The sequence below is a fragment of the Dipteris shenzhenensis genome, chromosome 23, assembly GCF_047967505.1.
Source record: "Dipteris shenzhenensis isolate YYH24624 ecotype China chromosome 23, Dip_SZ_1.0, whole genome shotgun sequence".
Classification (NCBI taxonomy): Eukaryota; Viridiplantae; Streptophyta; class Polypodiopsida; order Gleicheniales; family Dipteridaceae; genus Dipteris; species Dipteris shenzhenensis.
The window spans coordinates 39,766,239-39,782,722 of NC_141618.1; the positions used below are offsets into that span (position 1 = coordinate 39,766,239).

Genomic DNA, 16,484 nt, shown 5'->3' on the forward strand with positions numbered 1-16,484 from the left:
AGACAAGACCTTTTTGTGAATCTTCAAATTAATCTTGTTTTGTGGAAAGCATATGGTACATGCATTACACATAAGCTATGGGTCCATGATCCAATCCACCTTGCTTAATAAATTGACCTAAATAGCTTTATGGCCTAGTGTAGTAAAGTCCATAAATAGTATGTGCTTTCTCTATCGAAGGATATGTCCTAAGTTTAGTAATGCATTGAATAGAGAACAAATTCCAAAACCAAAAGGTTTGTTTTTTAAGTTTAGAAAGAGAAAAGGGTTACTTTTATGTAATTGTTCGAACAAAATGTGATGCCATTCATGTAGATCACTTTAGGAATCCTTTTTCTCAAGATTGCATAGATGGTGATAGAAAACAACTTGCTAAGAAAATGTTTGGAGAATACATGATAAGGTTGCATCATATCAATCACTATGCCACCTACAACAATTATTTATTGAATTTGTCGAATCAATGGGGATTCAAAACACTCTCAAAACATCACCTCAGAGGTTTGACTTTCATATCATACAAAGTTTGATCATCATTCCATGATTTAGGTTGAGCATGTATAGTTGTTATAGAAGTGAGTTCAAGTGTTTGTTATAGTAACACGCTTTAGCAAGATATAAATTATATGACTCCTATGCAATAATTATGGTTGTATACAATGGTACACTTTTACATTGCTTAAAGAGTTTTGTTTCATACTTAAAGAGTTAAGGTATAGGGCCAAAAAATATATTATAGCACTAATGTATGTAGACGTCTAAAGGTTGAAAATTTCGACCATCCACTAAGTAATGAATTCATAAAATTCCAACATGATTACTTTAGTATGAAGATGCTCTCTTAATCTTATTATCCCATGAGTAGTGTTCCAATTATCATGGTCGTCACTAAAGCCTACTTAAAGTTTATAGAATGTGCGATTGAAAAATAGTATGTGAGTAATAAACGTTTGACTAGGGGAGAAGGTTAGAGAGGGTATGTGATGCATAATGTTTACAGATCGATTTAAAAAGGCGCATTTCATGAAAGTTATGGAAGGAACCTTGCTAGGGAAGCACACACACTTGCCTTTAAATATGCCATGTACTGCAAGAGCTTATTTTAGGGATTTTCAACTTCATGAGAGAAAGGCATGTCACATCATTCTATGGAGAAGTCGAGAGAAGTTCCAAGGGCAAGGAAGGAAACAACAATAGAGCGTATAATGAAGGAAGGCTAGTTCTTACAATGAAGCAGAGGGAAGGAAAGGGAGCTTATAATGAAGGAAGGCCAAGTGCTTACAACAAAGCAAAGGGTAGGAAGGGCGGAAGTTCGAAAAAGTAGAGAGATAGTATAAGCGAAAAGGGGGAGAGGGTGAGCGTGTGGAGGGAAGGGAAAGGGATAGAGATCATGAAACGATGACCAAGGGGATATACATACAATTGGGAATAGTAGGATTCGAGCGGGCGACCTCCTGCCCGCACGCGGACAGAGAAGTGGCACAAGAGCACTAGAATCCGCCCGGGATCTGGTACAGGACTAAGGACCACGATTTTCTTTTCTTTAACACGCGTTGTTTATTATATTTAAGGCCACGGAAAATAATATCCACAAATACTTTAAATACAGGGAGGCAAACGAACGGACTAGTTGTTGCTCAGCGGTCCCGGTCACACGGTCTATTCTGGTGGAAGAAAAATAGCCTTGTTTTTTTTTTTTTTTTGGAAATAAAGTTGGATTTGGATAACTAGACATTAAGAAAACCCCGGGCGGGCGGGAATCTTTTTCGCGAACCCTAAAATGGGCGTACGGGGCGGGGGCATAGAAAAATAATAATATGGGCAAAAGCGCACTAACTGCTTTGTTTTTTTAAATTAAAATCAAACTTTTTTGCTTTGGTTTTTGGGATTTTGCATTTTGGGTGTTTACGCCCTGGCCTTTTGTTTTTCTTTTCGATTTTCATCCCTTTTTTGTTGGTTTTATCGAGCCGCTGCCCGCCGGCGGCCCGGTTTCGCGGCGTACGGAAAACGGGCATTAGGGCAGGCATCATGCACGGGCGGCGCGTGTGCCATGTGGAGGAATCCTACTAGCAGAACCCACGTGGTGGACGACGATTGGCGGACGGGAGACGCGCCACGGGGGGACGGGCAGCGTGGGATTCGGGGATGCCGGTTTACCGGCGAGGGATTATATACAACAGAAACCCTAATCTTTGACTAGGGCAAAACGGATTAATGATTTTTTCCCGGCCGACGGGGGATGATCTAATCGATAATCTATCATCGCCACCATCATCATCATTTCCGTCGCCCAGTTCATACGCCGTCAAAGATCTTGCCTCAGGTGCTCCCTTTTCCCTTCACAAAATCCTTCATTGCCGTCATCCCATGCTCACAATCTAGCGTCTGCTCCCCCACTCTACAACTCACAGTCTCACATACCTCTGCTTGATGATCCTTGATCCTTCTTCGATCTCCGGCAGCTGTGGCTATGGCTACCTCCACCTTCTCCTCTCTTCCTCCTCCTCCTCCTTCTTCATCGGTTTCCCCGCACCCCTCGCGTCATTTCCCCCCCTCCCACGTACCCTCAAGCTCCACCCCGCTTCTGGATTCACGAGATCGCCCATTTCTGCGCCGCGGCCGTCCCTGACCCAGTACGAGGCTCCTCCTTGCTGACTCGAAGTCGCCCCCTTGATGCTTGACCCCGTCGTAGTACGCCTTGTTTGCTTCCTGGTTCCGCTCTTACAGGCTCCAGTGCAGCAGCAGCAGCGCCTCTTAGGGAACCCACCGGCTTGTTGGGTCGCGCTGAAGCCGCTTTGGTTCTGCCGTAAGCCCCCAGTTGGGTGCCAGACGACGAACCCACCCAGGACTGCGCTGGACTTTTCATCGGGGTATCGGCCGTCCGGAGCCAGCTGCAAGCTCTCTGGTTTGGGATGGCATCCGACCTTATCTCCAGCGACCATGTTTTGTTCGACCAAAGCCTCAAAGCACAGCAGCATAGCCTGGAGGAGATGCAGGAAACATTCGGGACCAAAATTCAGCCGCAGACTTCGGAAATCAAGGAACTCGGACGAGAAACTCATAAAGCTGCTGCGACATGTTCCTCCAAGGATGTCTATTGCGGTGCATCGGATTTTACGAGTACTAACCATGCATTTGGTAATCCGGCAGCGACTGCAACACTTGATCTGGAAGAGTCTCCTGGATTCAGTCTACGGTAGGTGCCTTTTACGAACTTTACCTGATTATGCTGGTAAATTACTTGATGAAAGCGGGTACATCCACAGCCTGCTACGTGAAACCATCAGATTCCTTGCGACCAGCTATTTCTTTGAATCAGAGTAACGCTTTCGTATACCAGGGAATTAATGGGCTCAATAACTACGAACTACGACTCCAGCTTACAGGATTTACCGTACCGTTCGCAAATGCACAATGAAAGATGTAAAGAAAGGTTTCTACGTTTATAGAGTTCTCATGGTGCGTTTATAGAACCTTGTGCAGTCTGCGACTGCGCTGCGTATGTTGATTGATCGGATTAGAACTGGTTCACAACAACCTGTTTAAGACCTGGGGGACATTTGGTAGAATGGGATCTCGTCTTTTAGGCTGAGACAAGTTATTGAATTTGCAATGTTTACGATACAGCACCGTAACCAAGGGTTTATGGCATCGGCCGTTATTTCTGGAACGAATGTTTTTTTCCCGATAATTCTACATTTAGAATCTCGTAACAAAGTTGCTGTTTTCTCATGTTCCAGAGGCTACGTTGCTGCAATGCGGGAAATCGATATACGGAAATGCTGGCCATTTTCGTTGAGATCACTCAACGAGTGTATCGTAGAGGGAAAAGATCCGCTCCTCCCTCCGCTGTTTCCACCTGGATTTGTAACTTCAGGTACTCAAAGCTACAGGCATCCAGATCTAGCAGGAATAGCACAGGAGGCTATCCAAGGAATATGCTTAGAGGGACAGCACCTGCAGGTACAAATAGATTTGAGCAAATCTGAAACTCATCTAGATGGTGAAAAATTGAAACCATCGGCAGGCAATAGTCTGCAAACTCAGTGCTGCCTTGATAAACAAGGCACGCCCATTGAAAGCAATGAGTCAATGGAATGTCCAACCAGATCAGCTTATCTGGAAAAACCGACCAGAAAAGCTGGACGCACAGGCTGGCCAGGGAAATCAGATCTTGATATAGGATCTACGGTCAAGAAGCAGGTACACCGTTCTATAGAAGATATAAGGAAAAGCCTGATCAAAGGTTGCCAATGCTGGAGACATACAGAGACCCAGGACAGCATGCAGTCAACAGGAAAGGTTAATGAAGCTCTTGCAGTAGTACTGCATAGCGTGGAGAAAATTGGTCAGTGTAGTGAGTCTCATGAAGGAGATAATGCCACAGGAAGACGGCTTGCCACCTTAAAGGATGCTTTGGAGAATAGGTATTTTGCTAAGACCCCTCGGAAAGAAGATGCAGGCCATGTAAAAGAATTCGTGTACTCTCCACAGCAACAAGAGCATGAGGAAGTTCTTGGTGGGCACAAAATATGGAGAACTGATGTGGAAGAACAGGTGCTTGCTTTGCCGGAAGTAGAGGGGAAAGACAACAGTCCAGAAAAAGATTCTAGGGGTTATCAGCAGCATAATATCCTACAACACATGCACCACGGCATACCTGTGGAGCTAAAGCTCAAAGAAGGCACAGGGTTATGCCAGGTTGATACGGCAGATAAAAGGATTTGCAATATGTCCAACGAGAAAGGAGAGAATTCCAATCAACAAGCAACTGATGTACACATGGAACCTGTGGTATCTGAAATGGAGGCTGAAAGGAAGGAAAGATTGGAGAGGCATGGTAACATTATTTCTCCATTGTCCAAAGAGATAGGTGGAGCATGTGAACAGGCACAGACTTTTGATGTAACAAGTTTGGAAACTCAATGTCAAGATAAAGCCTCAGGACATGACAGATGCGACACATGGAGAGCACTTGATGAGAATGATGATTCGATTCCAGTTGTGGATACCATGGCCCAACAGAAATGCCCAGTTTGCCTCTTATTTCAGTCTTCCTCCAATACTGCCTTGAATGCTCACATAGACCACTGCCTTGCAGCCTCTGACAAAGAGAAAATGAAACCTAAGTGGCAAAGGGCTAAAGTAAGAAAAAAACGATCTATTGCTGAACTTTGCCTTATTGCACCACCATGTGTCCTGGATGAGCTTCATGATCCAGAATATGACATTCATGCAAAAGGAACAGGCACAGCACATCACAATAATACACTTCACAAAAAGAGACGGAACTCTGCAAGTTTAACATCTAAAAGTGGGCAGTTCAGTGAGGAGATGCAACACAGGAGAAGAATTCACAAAAGAAGAAGAGATTGTGCAGAAGCTCTCAGGTTTGTTCGGGAAGGCAAATTGAATGCTGCAATGTTGCCGATACAAGCTGGATTGACGGATAGACCAATGAGCCAAGAGGTAAGCTCTCTGATGTGCTCGTATTCTGAGTTGCTTATTTTTGGAAGATGTTGATTCAAGGGTTTTAGTAAATGAGTTTCCTTCTACTGTCCCATGTTTGTGGATGTTTTAGCAGTGTATTAAGACTTCTCGTCTTACTTACTGTGAAAACCTATGTAGAGTACAAAAACAAAAGCAGTCTGTTGCTTTACCTCCAAGTGGCATCATGTTAAGAAGAACTTCTGAACCTAACATGAAGCTGGTGCATGATTCTCATAGGCCCATAAACTGTTTTTTGAACAAAACAAGTACTTCAGCTTTCACCTAGTCCATCAGCTATGGACTTGGAAACCTGACAGTAGAGCATCACAGGAAGGTAAGTGCTGAAACAAGTGTATCTTTACAGCAATGAGTTTAAAGACGCTTGGAGATTTACACAACCTTAAGCAAGAAACTTCGTTTTTAATAGGTATTAGCTCTGGATAGAGAGATGTCATGCAAAGTTAGGTGAAAGATACAAGGTAGTAGGATATCTAACATGTATGCTGCTTCTCATAGCTTGTGCAGTAAGTTGCCGTGAGTATATATGTGACTGACGTCAGATCTGTACTGCTCATGTGGCTGATTTGCTCACCTAGATCTATTATTGCTATGACATTGCTTGGGAAGGGGAGACCTTCATTTGTATCATTCCTTGGACGGAATACATTCATGTTTAACGTAGGACATTGTAGAGAACCTATATGTGGGTAGTCATTATGCAGACCAGCTGGCTCAGATGCTGTAGATTATCTTAGATAATGATACAATGAAAGTACTACATGAACGTATTCCAAGTACAATCTTTGTATATTCTAGCTGATGTTCTTGATCAGGATTGCAAATCCTCTAAAGACAAAAACAATATAACCACATTTATACAATGGAATATTAGCACGTGGCTTCCCAAATAACCAAGGGCAGAAACTGGTTACCGACGGACACTGAGTTTTTGGTTGAGGAAGATTTGCTTGTCTGGTTGGGAGGCCATATTTTTTGTACGTACTAAATTAGTCTAATAGCATATGAGACTTGAAATGGCCATGGTATGATAGATGGTGGGTAAGGGCTTTGAAATCAGCGTACTTGCATTTGGGGCTTTGCTCTGGAGGGCAAATACAATACCGTCACCACGAAATCTAAAAGACCTTGCTCTAGCTATCGGTTCTAATATCGTATTACACAGGCCTAGTAACACTGTAGAAGGTAATGCTATAATTGGAAATCCTCCTGTTGTAGCTTACAAAAGATTTCAGGTGCTTATGATAGGGGCTCGATTGAACCTTAAAAATTAGGCTCGATTGAACCTTTAAAATTAGAAGTCCTCGATTTCAGGTGCTTATATAGGGTCCAGGACGTCCCTGATGTCCTCCATAGACGTAGCCTGTTGGGTTTTGAGCAGACGTTCACAGGCTCCAATGCAGGATTTAGGCCTGATCATGGCTTGTACTTCATCTATGTACCTTACGCTCATTATGATGAATGAGTAGCTGCTAATAGCTTGTTCATGTACTCGTTATTAAGTATAAATCATCTGTTATATATGATATTTATGGAGCGATTGTTAATTATTAATTGCCACTCAAAAGTATCGGAGATACTGTTTATTTTGGAAACGACGAACCGAGAACATATTGGGTGTCGCAATCATCGGACTGCTGAGGCTGACAGCTGCAGTAAAGCTAATTCTCATGTCACGAAGCACTCACAGTGATGGAAGCACTGCAAGTTAATTCTCATGTCCAACGAAGCATTCACGCTGATGGAAGCACTGAAAGCTGTAGCGGTCATCTGAAAGTTAATTCTCACGTCCAACCAAGCATGCACGCTAATGCCAACTATGCACGCTGATAGAAGCACTGTTAAACTATAGTGGTTTTCTGAACACAAGTGTATTCGATGAAACTGCGCCAATCTCCCTAGATCGCTTGATCAGCATGGCTGCCTTGGCTCCACTTTGAGGGTGGATATCAATGTTTCTGCAAGCTTAAATCTTCTTTCACACGCTTCTCCGTTGCTGCACTTTGGGTGCATGAATACTGAAGACCATATAGACCGAGCTCTTGATAGTGATGCTTTCACAATACGGCAGATCCATCAGACCTGAACCCACAACCTCATTTCAATAGTATATCGTTCTCGTCGTACAGCGCGAATGAGTTCCCATAACTCGATTCGCGCAGAGGTCTGACAACCTGTTTAGTTGCCTGCATACGTGGAAACGTGGAGCTTCGCAGCGCGCGCTTTCCACTGGGTAATTTCGTTTGCCCGTAGGAACGTCACGTGAAACGCTGTACGGGCGAGTCATTGACGGAACGTCGAAAGATCACACAGCTAGAGATGAAGCCCGAGGAGACGTATGTGGAGCACTGGAGGGAGGCTAATTAACGATAGAAAATGGATGGTGAAATGGAGGATAATGGACCAAGGAAGGCCGGGCAAATTGTGATTGGCAATGGAATCAATGATGGAACGGGGAGGGTGCGGAGGCCGAGGGGGGACAGAACGGAAGAAAATGCATTGGAAGAAGCTCCGGAGGGGAAAGCTCTCAGCTCTGGGAGAGAGAGAGAGCGCCATAGCCATGGAAGCTTGAAGGAGATGAGTTGAAAAGGATGGACAGATGAGAAAGGCAGACGCGTCAACTGCACGGAGAGAGGTAAAAAGAGTAATGGAGCTACGTACAAGGATACGGCTAATTTTGGCAGGTACGCCGCAGCTGTCGTGAGTGGGCATCGGTTAACTTGGCGAAATGACTTGACTATGGTGTTGCGCGCCGCTAAACGCCTCTGCTACATTTGTCAGCTGGCGGCCCCCGCCAAACCGGCTCCGTCGGTCCCGATGCGGGTGGCCCTGGCCTGTTCCCCATCCATGTCACCGACACCCGTCGGTGCGCCCGGTCACTCGGGGGGGGGGGACCATAAGCGGGTCACTTTCCGCCAGCCCGAGGGCATCGGTTAATGCTCCGCTTTCCCAGGCCCACGTGGCAAGGACGGGCCCGAGCCGCCACCCCCACGCGGGGCCCGCCGTTGGTATTGAAATACGATTAATTGGGGGGACCATCGACTTTTCGGACAGGGCTCGGCCGGCGTGTTTTATAGGGCTGACGAGTCTGGTCCCACCAAAAGTTGGCCTATCAGCTTTGCCCTAATACGTTGTCGAGTGTCAGTTTCTTAACCCCCCCCCCGTCAGCCTTTAATAATCTTGCAACTGTCACGTCCCCACCCCCCCCTTTGGCACCCCTCCATGATTCGCAAATCCCCAACTAGACTATTAAACACCCCCCCTCCCCCCCTCCTTTTTCGACAAATTAGGGTTACCCCCAAGTCATAAATTTATCATCCACCCATGCCCATATGTGCCTATATACATCAATGTCCCACCAACATTTTGACGCTCTCTCAAGACCTCTTTCGTGTACTTTTTCTTTCCTTTTGGACTTAATCAAAAATATTGAATTGTGTGCTTGCAAAATAAGAAGATATTGACTCTCGTGTATGTATGAATATATATATATATATATATATATATATTATAACTCTTTGTATATATATTCAATGTCAAATTGTCCAAGAGATTCACGTGCAAACTGGGCTCTAGAAGAGCTTCTCTTAACATCGATGATTTTGGCTCAAATCAGAGCCGAAAACCTCCTGTCCGCGAAATCAAACCTCATAGTTCCACCTGTGCGGTCGAATTATTTGATATAGCATCCCACTCATCAATGTTCCCTCGTCCCTTCCTAGTTTTCAGCTTGAAAATGCTCTACCATATTTGCAAGCCCTCTTATGTAGGTGTACCGTGTGGTGATGTCTGAGCCCTTTGATCATAAAAACATTTAAAGATTTCTTCGTCGACTACTTCTGCTCTTAGATTCCTTAAAGTATGAATAAAACGAAATGAATACAGAGGCAAAGATCGATCACTAGATGTGTAAAATGATCATAAACTGTCAAGTTTTCAAATATTTTCTACTTTAGATGTGGCAAGGATGGGCCCGAGCCGCCACCCCCACGCGGGGCCCGTCGTTGGTATTGAAATACGATTAATTCGGGGGACCATCGACTTTTCAGACATGGCTGGGCCGGCGTGTTTTATAGGGCTGACGAGTCTGGTCCCACCAAAAGTTGGCCTATCAGCTTTGCCCTAATACGCTGTCGAGTGTCAGTTTCTTAACCACCCCCCCCGTCAGCCTTTAATAACCTTGCAACTGTCACATCCCCACCCCCCCTTTGGCACCCCTCCATGATTCGCAAATCCCCAACTAGACTATTAAACACCCCCCCTCCCCCCCTCCTTTTTCGACAAATTAGGGTTACCCCTAAGTCATAAATTTATCATCCACCCATGCCCATATGTGCCTATATACATCAATGTCCCACCAACATTTTGACGCTCTCTCAAGACCTCTTTTGTGTACTTTTTCTTTCCCTTTTGGACTTAATAAAAAATATTGAATTGTGTGCTTGCAAAATAAGAAGATGTTGACTCTCGTGTATGTATGTATATATATATATATATATATTATAACTCTTTGTATATATATTCAATGTCAAATTGTCCAAGAGATTCACGTGCAAACTGGGCTCTAGAAGAGCTTCTCTTAACATCGATGATTTTGGCTCAAATCAGAGCCGAAAAACCTCTCGTCCACGAAATCAAACCTCATAGTTCCACCTGTGCAGCCGAATTATTTGATATAGCATCCCACTCAGCAATGTTCCCTCGTCCCTTCCTAGTTTTCAGCTCGAAAATGCTCTACCATATTTGCAAGCCCTCTTATGTAGGTGTACCATGTGGTGATGTCTGAGCCCGTTGATCATAAATACATTTAAAGATTTCTTCGTCGACTAAGTATGAATTAAACGAGATGAATACAGAGGCAAAGATCGATCACTAGATGTGCAAAATGATCATAAACTGTCAAGTTTTAAAATATTTTCTACTTTAGATGTGAGATTTTGAAAGAAAGATTCAACGGAAAGGAAATTTTTTTTGAAAAAGATCTAGCATGACATCTGTAATTTAATCCACTACTTTAATTTGTGCCCAATTTCACATGGGCTACATATGTATCTGACATAAACATGTGCAAGTACTATTGCTACAAGGAGTCTACAACATATCATTGCAATATCTAGCTCTATATGTTATGGTTACATAATAAATATGAAATGTATAAAAGAAGCATTTTTCTACATAGATAAAGACTAACGTGGTAGATCCTTTGGTTTTCTTACAAACAAGCTAAGGCTAGTGGTTAAATTGTGCTAACATGTACTTAGTTTGTCAGACTATCTATTAATACCAAAACCCTTTAGATTTTCTCATTGAGACTTTTTTCCAGCATGCAAGTTGTTCTTGTATCCAACAAAGGTTTACTAGCTGTGGAAAAATGTATGCTTCGTTTCAAAAACCTATAGAATCACACACAAAAGCTTGATGTTGGAAGACTAGGCATGCTTATGGCATGAAACTTGTTGAGCATGAGGATGAGTTATGACACTTCTCGAGAAAAAGAGTGCTGAGTTTCATTCCACGAGTATACTATTTGCTCTATATCGATTCGACATTTCACATGTCGCCATTTTACACCCTTAATAGGAGTAAGATTATTCGTAAAAGATAATAAGACTACAATACACACTTTTTCAAAGTCAAATTTAACAAACTGTGTTCTCTTCTTAGGATATAATTATCAGCCATGAGGCAGCTTTTGCGTTTGGCTAAGGGAGTTTAGGAGGATTGGGACCCATTCCCACTATTAAGAAGCACTAGTTAAGGATTTTAATGGAATTGTGCATTTTGATTCTGATTCAAGGGGGTCTAGTTATGCTAAATCTCTTAACGGCATGTTAAACATGCTTGGAAATTTAACCCCTGTGAAGGGAAACAATTCGAAATATAAAAAGTAAGGGTTTAATTGGATTGGGTTTAATTGGATTGTGGGAATGTTACAGTAATCAAACTTTTGTTGCGTATTTTTTAAGGTTGAGACCTGATAGAAACTAGATAAGATGGGGACCTATTTGGAAGCCCTTGAGAAGAAGATAACCATTAATATAATTCTAAGCTCAAAGAATGGACATCACAAGGTGAAGATATACTATTTAGGAGGGCATTCCCATGCTATCTCACACCCTTCTCTATCGCTTGTAAAGGAGCTTGAAATGGTTCCAATATCTCTGTTAAGCCTCCCAAAAACTCCACGAGCAATGAGCAAATTGGAGAAGGTGAAAATGGTAGATGTGTCTAACAAAAGCAAAATACAGGATCCCAACATGAGGGTAGAGCAAGCGGAGGGAGCAACGAGCCTCAGAGAAACTTGAACACAATGGAATGAGCTCTTAAAAGATCCAAATTTCTTCTTAAAATACATTTTATTTATGTATAACAGGTAGTACTATAAGTGAAATAGTAAAGTATACTAACGTCACATAAGGGTCTAGGAATCCTTCAATTGCTCCCGAACCTCTAGAATCTGATGTATCATCATCACGAGAGGGCTTGGTGGTAGTCGAAGCAAGCATTATATTAAATTGAAGTACCAGCATATGCGATGCAGGAACTGAGGACAAGATCGCTGCCAATGATGACAGGCTACGGCAGTGGAAAGAAAGATGAACTATGGACATTGCGGTAACCTGGAACTTCAAGAAACTGTATCTCTAATCTCAGTTCTATAGTTGGTCTCGAACTAGTTCGTAACTTCACGTGGGAATACGGTGTTGTATGGCCAGGCTGGACGCTATGGGTTTGTGTGCATTCGGGCGACTTCCCTAGGTCCTTCCGTCGTTTCCTTCTCTTTGATTGCTTTTCCCCGCCTAGGCAACACCATCTTTCGTGTTCTCTCCCTCGGTCACTCCCAGCCCCCCTTCTCGCGGCCCCCGTCCCCCCCCCCCTCTCTCTCTCCGAAAATTTGAAGAGTTGGAAGATTCTGGGCACATGGAGCGTTGTCTGAAAATGGCTGACATAGCTCTGTTAACTCTGCGCGTCGCATTCCAGCAATAACCGCATGCGGAATGCCGACCAATTTTATTACACGCCGTAATGCTAACTTTCTTACCGTTTCTGCCGCATATCAAGTAAGCGCGAGCCTTACTGGAAGGTGGATGGACGCCCTACTCATTTAGTGAGTAGAGTATGTAATCAAAGTATGGAAGATGGACGAATGGATTGCAATAACAGTGTAGGACTAACGAAACTGAATGTGGTAAAGTGAAAGCCGTCGCCTCTATGAGACGAGAAGATTTCTCTGTCTTGTATAAGAAAATTTGAATTTATTATCAACCAAGCGAACGACTTTACTATTGCAGCTTCTACAGTCTGGATAATTGTCTACTTGGGTCTAACTTTGAATAGACAACAGCATTTCGACTCCTCGGCTTCCGCAGCGAGGCATTGCAAAAATCGAAAGCATGCAAATCTGCTTCATGTACGTAAATTTGATATGAACGTGAAGGGAGCATTGAGAACACGTTTCCATACATTGCTAACGCACATTTCCCTATGCATTAACTCCTTTTCCCATCATCACTACTCGAGCTCTCCTCAGAGACATTTACAGGTAACAGCAGTAACACCAGTTAGAGTGGTATTGGCCAAAATCGATCCAGAAGCCTGTAGAAATACACAGAGTCGTGCACATAGTAGAATACAATGTCTCGATACACTTTATAATACATTGTGACGTGTGGAATTCAGAGTCGTGCTCATGCGTAGAATAGAACTTGTTGTTTGATCGATGAGTCTGTTGATTACATAGGTTCGTAGGTGACGGTTACAAGGAGTTGTGCCTCCTCGCATCACCGTTTAGATTATTACTAATGCATGACCTTAATCAGGTCTTAATTCCAATACTCCCCTTAAGACTGTCTTTAAGAGTAATAGAGTATGGATTTTATTGAATTGAGATGCATCCCCGATTTGTTGTGATGCTTCGCATTGCTAACCTATATGCTATAGTTTTTACTTACAATATGCAATGCAATAATCTATCCAGGATCTAATTCGGATTGAATGATCAACATCAGAATTAGCTTTGTCTTCATCTTTGATCAAGTTACATACGGTACTTCATTAGTATGCATTTCTTGAGCTTGTTGATCACAGGTTCTCCCCCTCAAGCGAGAGAAATGGAGGAAGGGATGGTCTTCATTTTTAGCTGCAATAAAAAGTTCTTTAGGGTCTTCTTGATCACCTTTGTCATGATCATCGTCATCTTGGTATGATTGATCATCAAGGTCCTCGTCTGATGCATCCTTAGAATTCTGCACGTAATCAGCTCCATCTTCACTACCGGCTTCAGCATCATCAACGTCATTTTCTAGAGCTTTTCTCTCATCTGGATCTTCATGGTGGTCACGGTCTGGATCTCCGTTAGAATCTTCACCATCTTCATCATTGTTGTAATCTTGGTCAGCGTCATGATCATCTTGGTCTTCGTCAGATTCAAGATCTGCCTCTTGTAGATCATCTTCTTGGTCTTCGTCAGATTCAGGATCTGCCTCTTGTAGATCATCTTCTTGGTCACATTCTTCTTCATGACCTGCAACAGATTTGTCGTGGCCTTCAGGGTCGTCAGAATCACCTTTTGTAGGTTCATCGTTATCTACATGTTGATCGCCAAAGTCTCCTTCAGCATCCTGATCAGCGTCTTGCATTCTTGGATTGCCATTTGCCTCATGTCATGTCTCTCCTGGGTGAAAGATTGTCTTGATCGTGAGACAGAGAAAAAGAGAGTTTTTTCGATTGGCCTTTTGATGCACCCTGGGATCTGCATGCCTTAGAATAGTAGGAGAATACACCGGGTTATCACAGGCAGACACTAAAAGAAATTTAGGAAAGAAGTCACCATCCATGACTTTGATTGTAGGCAGGATTTCGCCTTCATGCTTGACATTCGGGAAATTGTTTTCGCCCTTGTCATCTCCTATTTGAGGCGGGAGGTCGCCAGCTTTTGCAGCTTCATTGTTTGACGCATGGTCTTTGCGCTAAGCCAGGTCTTCCGGGTCCTAGCCCTTGTTATCTTCTCTATGACTCGACTGGAGGAAGCCTACGATACGGTCTTTGTGCCCTTCTTCTTGTCTTTGCCCTTCGGTGATGGTCTGGAGATCGTTGCCCGCTCCATCTTTGCCTCCTTTTTCCGGCAGGGGCTGCCTGATGTCTTCTGCATCATTTTGCCCATCGTGGGGCTGTTGCGGGTTATTGTTTCCACAAATTGTGGGCAGATTTTTGTCCTTATTGACTCCTATTGTGAGCGGGTGGTCGCCTCTTTGCAGAACCTTTTTATTTGCAGTATGTCCTACGTTGAGGAGAATCACGAGGCCAAATTGTTGCTGAAACGCATGGCTGGTTCGGGTCCATGCCAAGCCTGATACCATGTGGAATTCAAAGTCGTGCTCATGCGTAGAATAGAACTTGTTATTTGATCGATGAGTTTGTTAATTACATAGGTTCGTAGGTGACGGTTACAAGGAGTTGTGCCTCCTCGCATTACCGTTTAGATTAATACTAATGCAAGACCTTAATCAGGTCTTAATTCCAATATGACAGTTACGAGGAATTGTACCCCTTCACATGACATGCTTCGTATATGTAAATAAGCTTTAAGAGTCTTACATTCTTACACTCCTTAAAACTAAAAGTCTTATTGAGTAATAGAGTGAGGATGCGTGTGTTATTCTGCAAGAAAAGAAATGCACCCTATTGTTGTGGTGCTTCGCATATTAATCTATATGCTATAATATATACAATCATGCAATGCAAATTCTGTCTAGGATCCAAAGTTGCTTGGATGAGTGATATTAGAATTAGCTTTGTCTTATGTTTCCTTCCTGTCACTCTCGGATCGTCCATGGTCTTCATTTCTCGAGCGTGTCCACAAATCCGCCCCCTCAAGCAAGGAAAATGGAGAAAGGGGAAAGCTTGATCTACTTTGGATTTGTCATCGTGTTCTTGTGCTTCATCCAGATCGGGTTCATGGTTTGCTTTGTCTGTTCCATCATCATCAATTGCTCTCTCTTTGGCATTTTCATCGCTGCCTGTTACTCATGATTCATTGCCCTCTGCATTAATGTCTCTATAGCCTGCATGTTGATCACTTTCGTCGTCACTTACGAATGTACCATTTTCAACTTGTACACCACGATTTGGTTGAGAATCTACAACGTTGGAGTCTTAGTTTCATTCTCCGTCATGACGAATCGGCCATGCATCAATTACTTGTGCTTGTTCTATAAAAATTACACAGAGTTGCATTGACATAATCAAATGTGTGTATTGAATTCATGAGTGAATCTTTACATAGTTGTTCATGACAGTTATCAACCGTTGTGCCTCTTGAGATCACTACGGAAGTGTGTGTGAGATCAAGACCTTATCGGTCTTACATTCCTATACTCCCCCTTAAGACTGGTAAGGTCTTGAAGGTGAGTGGATTTATTTCAGACATAAATTGAGATGCACCCCCAATTGTTGTGGTGCTTCGCATCTAATCTATATGCTATAGATTTGTACAAGTATGCAATGCAATGTGCAATCATCCAGGATCTAATGTTTCTTGAATTATTAACAGCATCATGAGCTTAGTCTTCATTTTGAATCCGATCATTGTCTTCCCTGAAGCTGTTGTAGTATCATTCACTTTTTCATGAACTTGATGCATTTCATTCCCCCTCAAGAGAATGAAAAAGTATATTGCAGGTTTTTAGTTCTCCTTTAGTCCATCATCAACAGGATTGTCGTCTTCTTAATCTGAGTCAGCATCATTTTGCAGTTTATCACTGCCTTTGTGTTGGTAATCTTGGTCTCGGGCATGGCCATTCTGATCTTCATCGTGGTCTTCAACATGATCTGCATCATCGCCATCTCTGCAATCTCCTGTTGATTCGTATCTTTTAATTTGCATTTGATTAGCATAATCAAACTGTTGTTGTTCTCCTTGGCCAGGGTGATGAATGAACGTTCCCCTGAATGAAATGGGGTGTTGATAGCGATGC

General features: G+C 43.0%; 1 protein-coding gene across 1 annotated transcript in view; it reads left to right on the forward strand.

Annotated features, from left to right (window-relative positions):
* The first annotated feature begins 2,864 nt into the window (after positions 1-2,864).
* LOC147887369 (uncharacterized) overlaps positions 2,865-16,484 on the forward strand; it is a 38,961-nt gene continuing 25,341 nt past the window's right edge. Inside the window, exons 1-2 of the mRNA XM_087394290.1 lie at positions 2,865-3,196; positions 3,741-5,469. Coding sequence (XP_087250416.1) covers positions 2,913-3,196; positions 3,741-5,469 — 2,013 coding nt within the window. The 5' untranslated portion in view covers positions 2,865-2,912. The remainder of the gene's footprint in view (positions 3,197-3,740; positions 5,470-16,484) is intronic.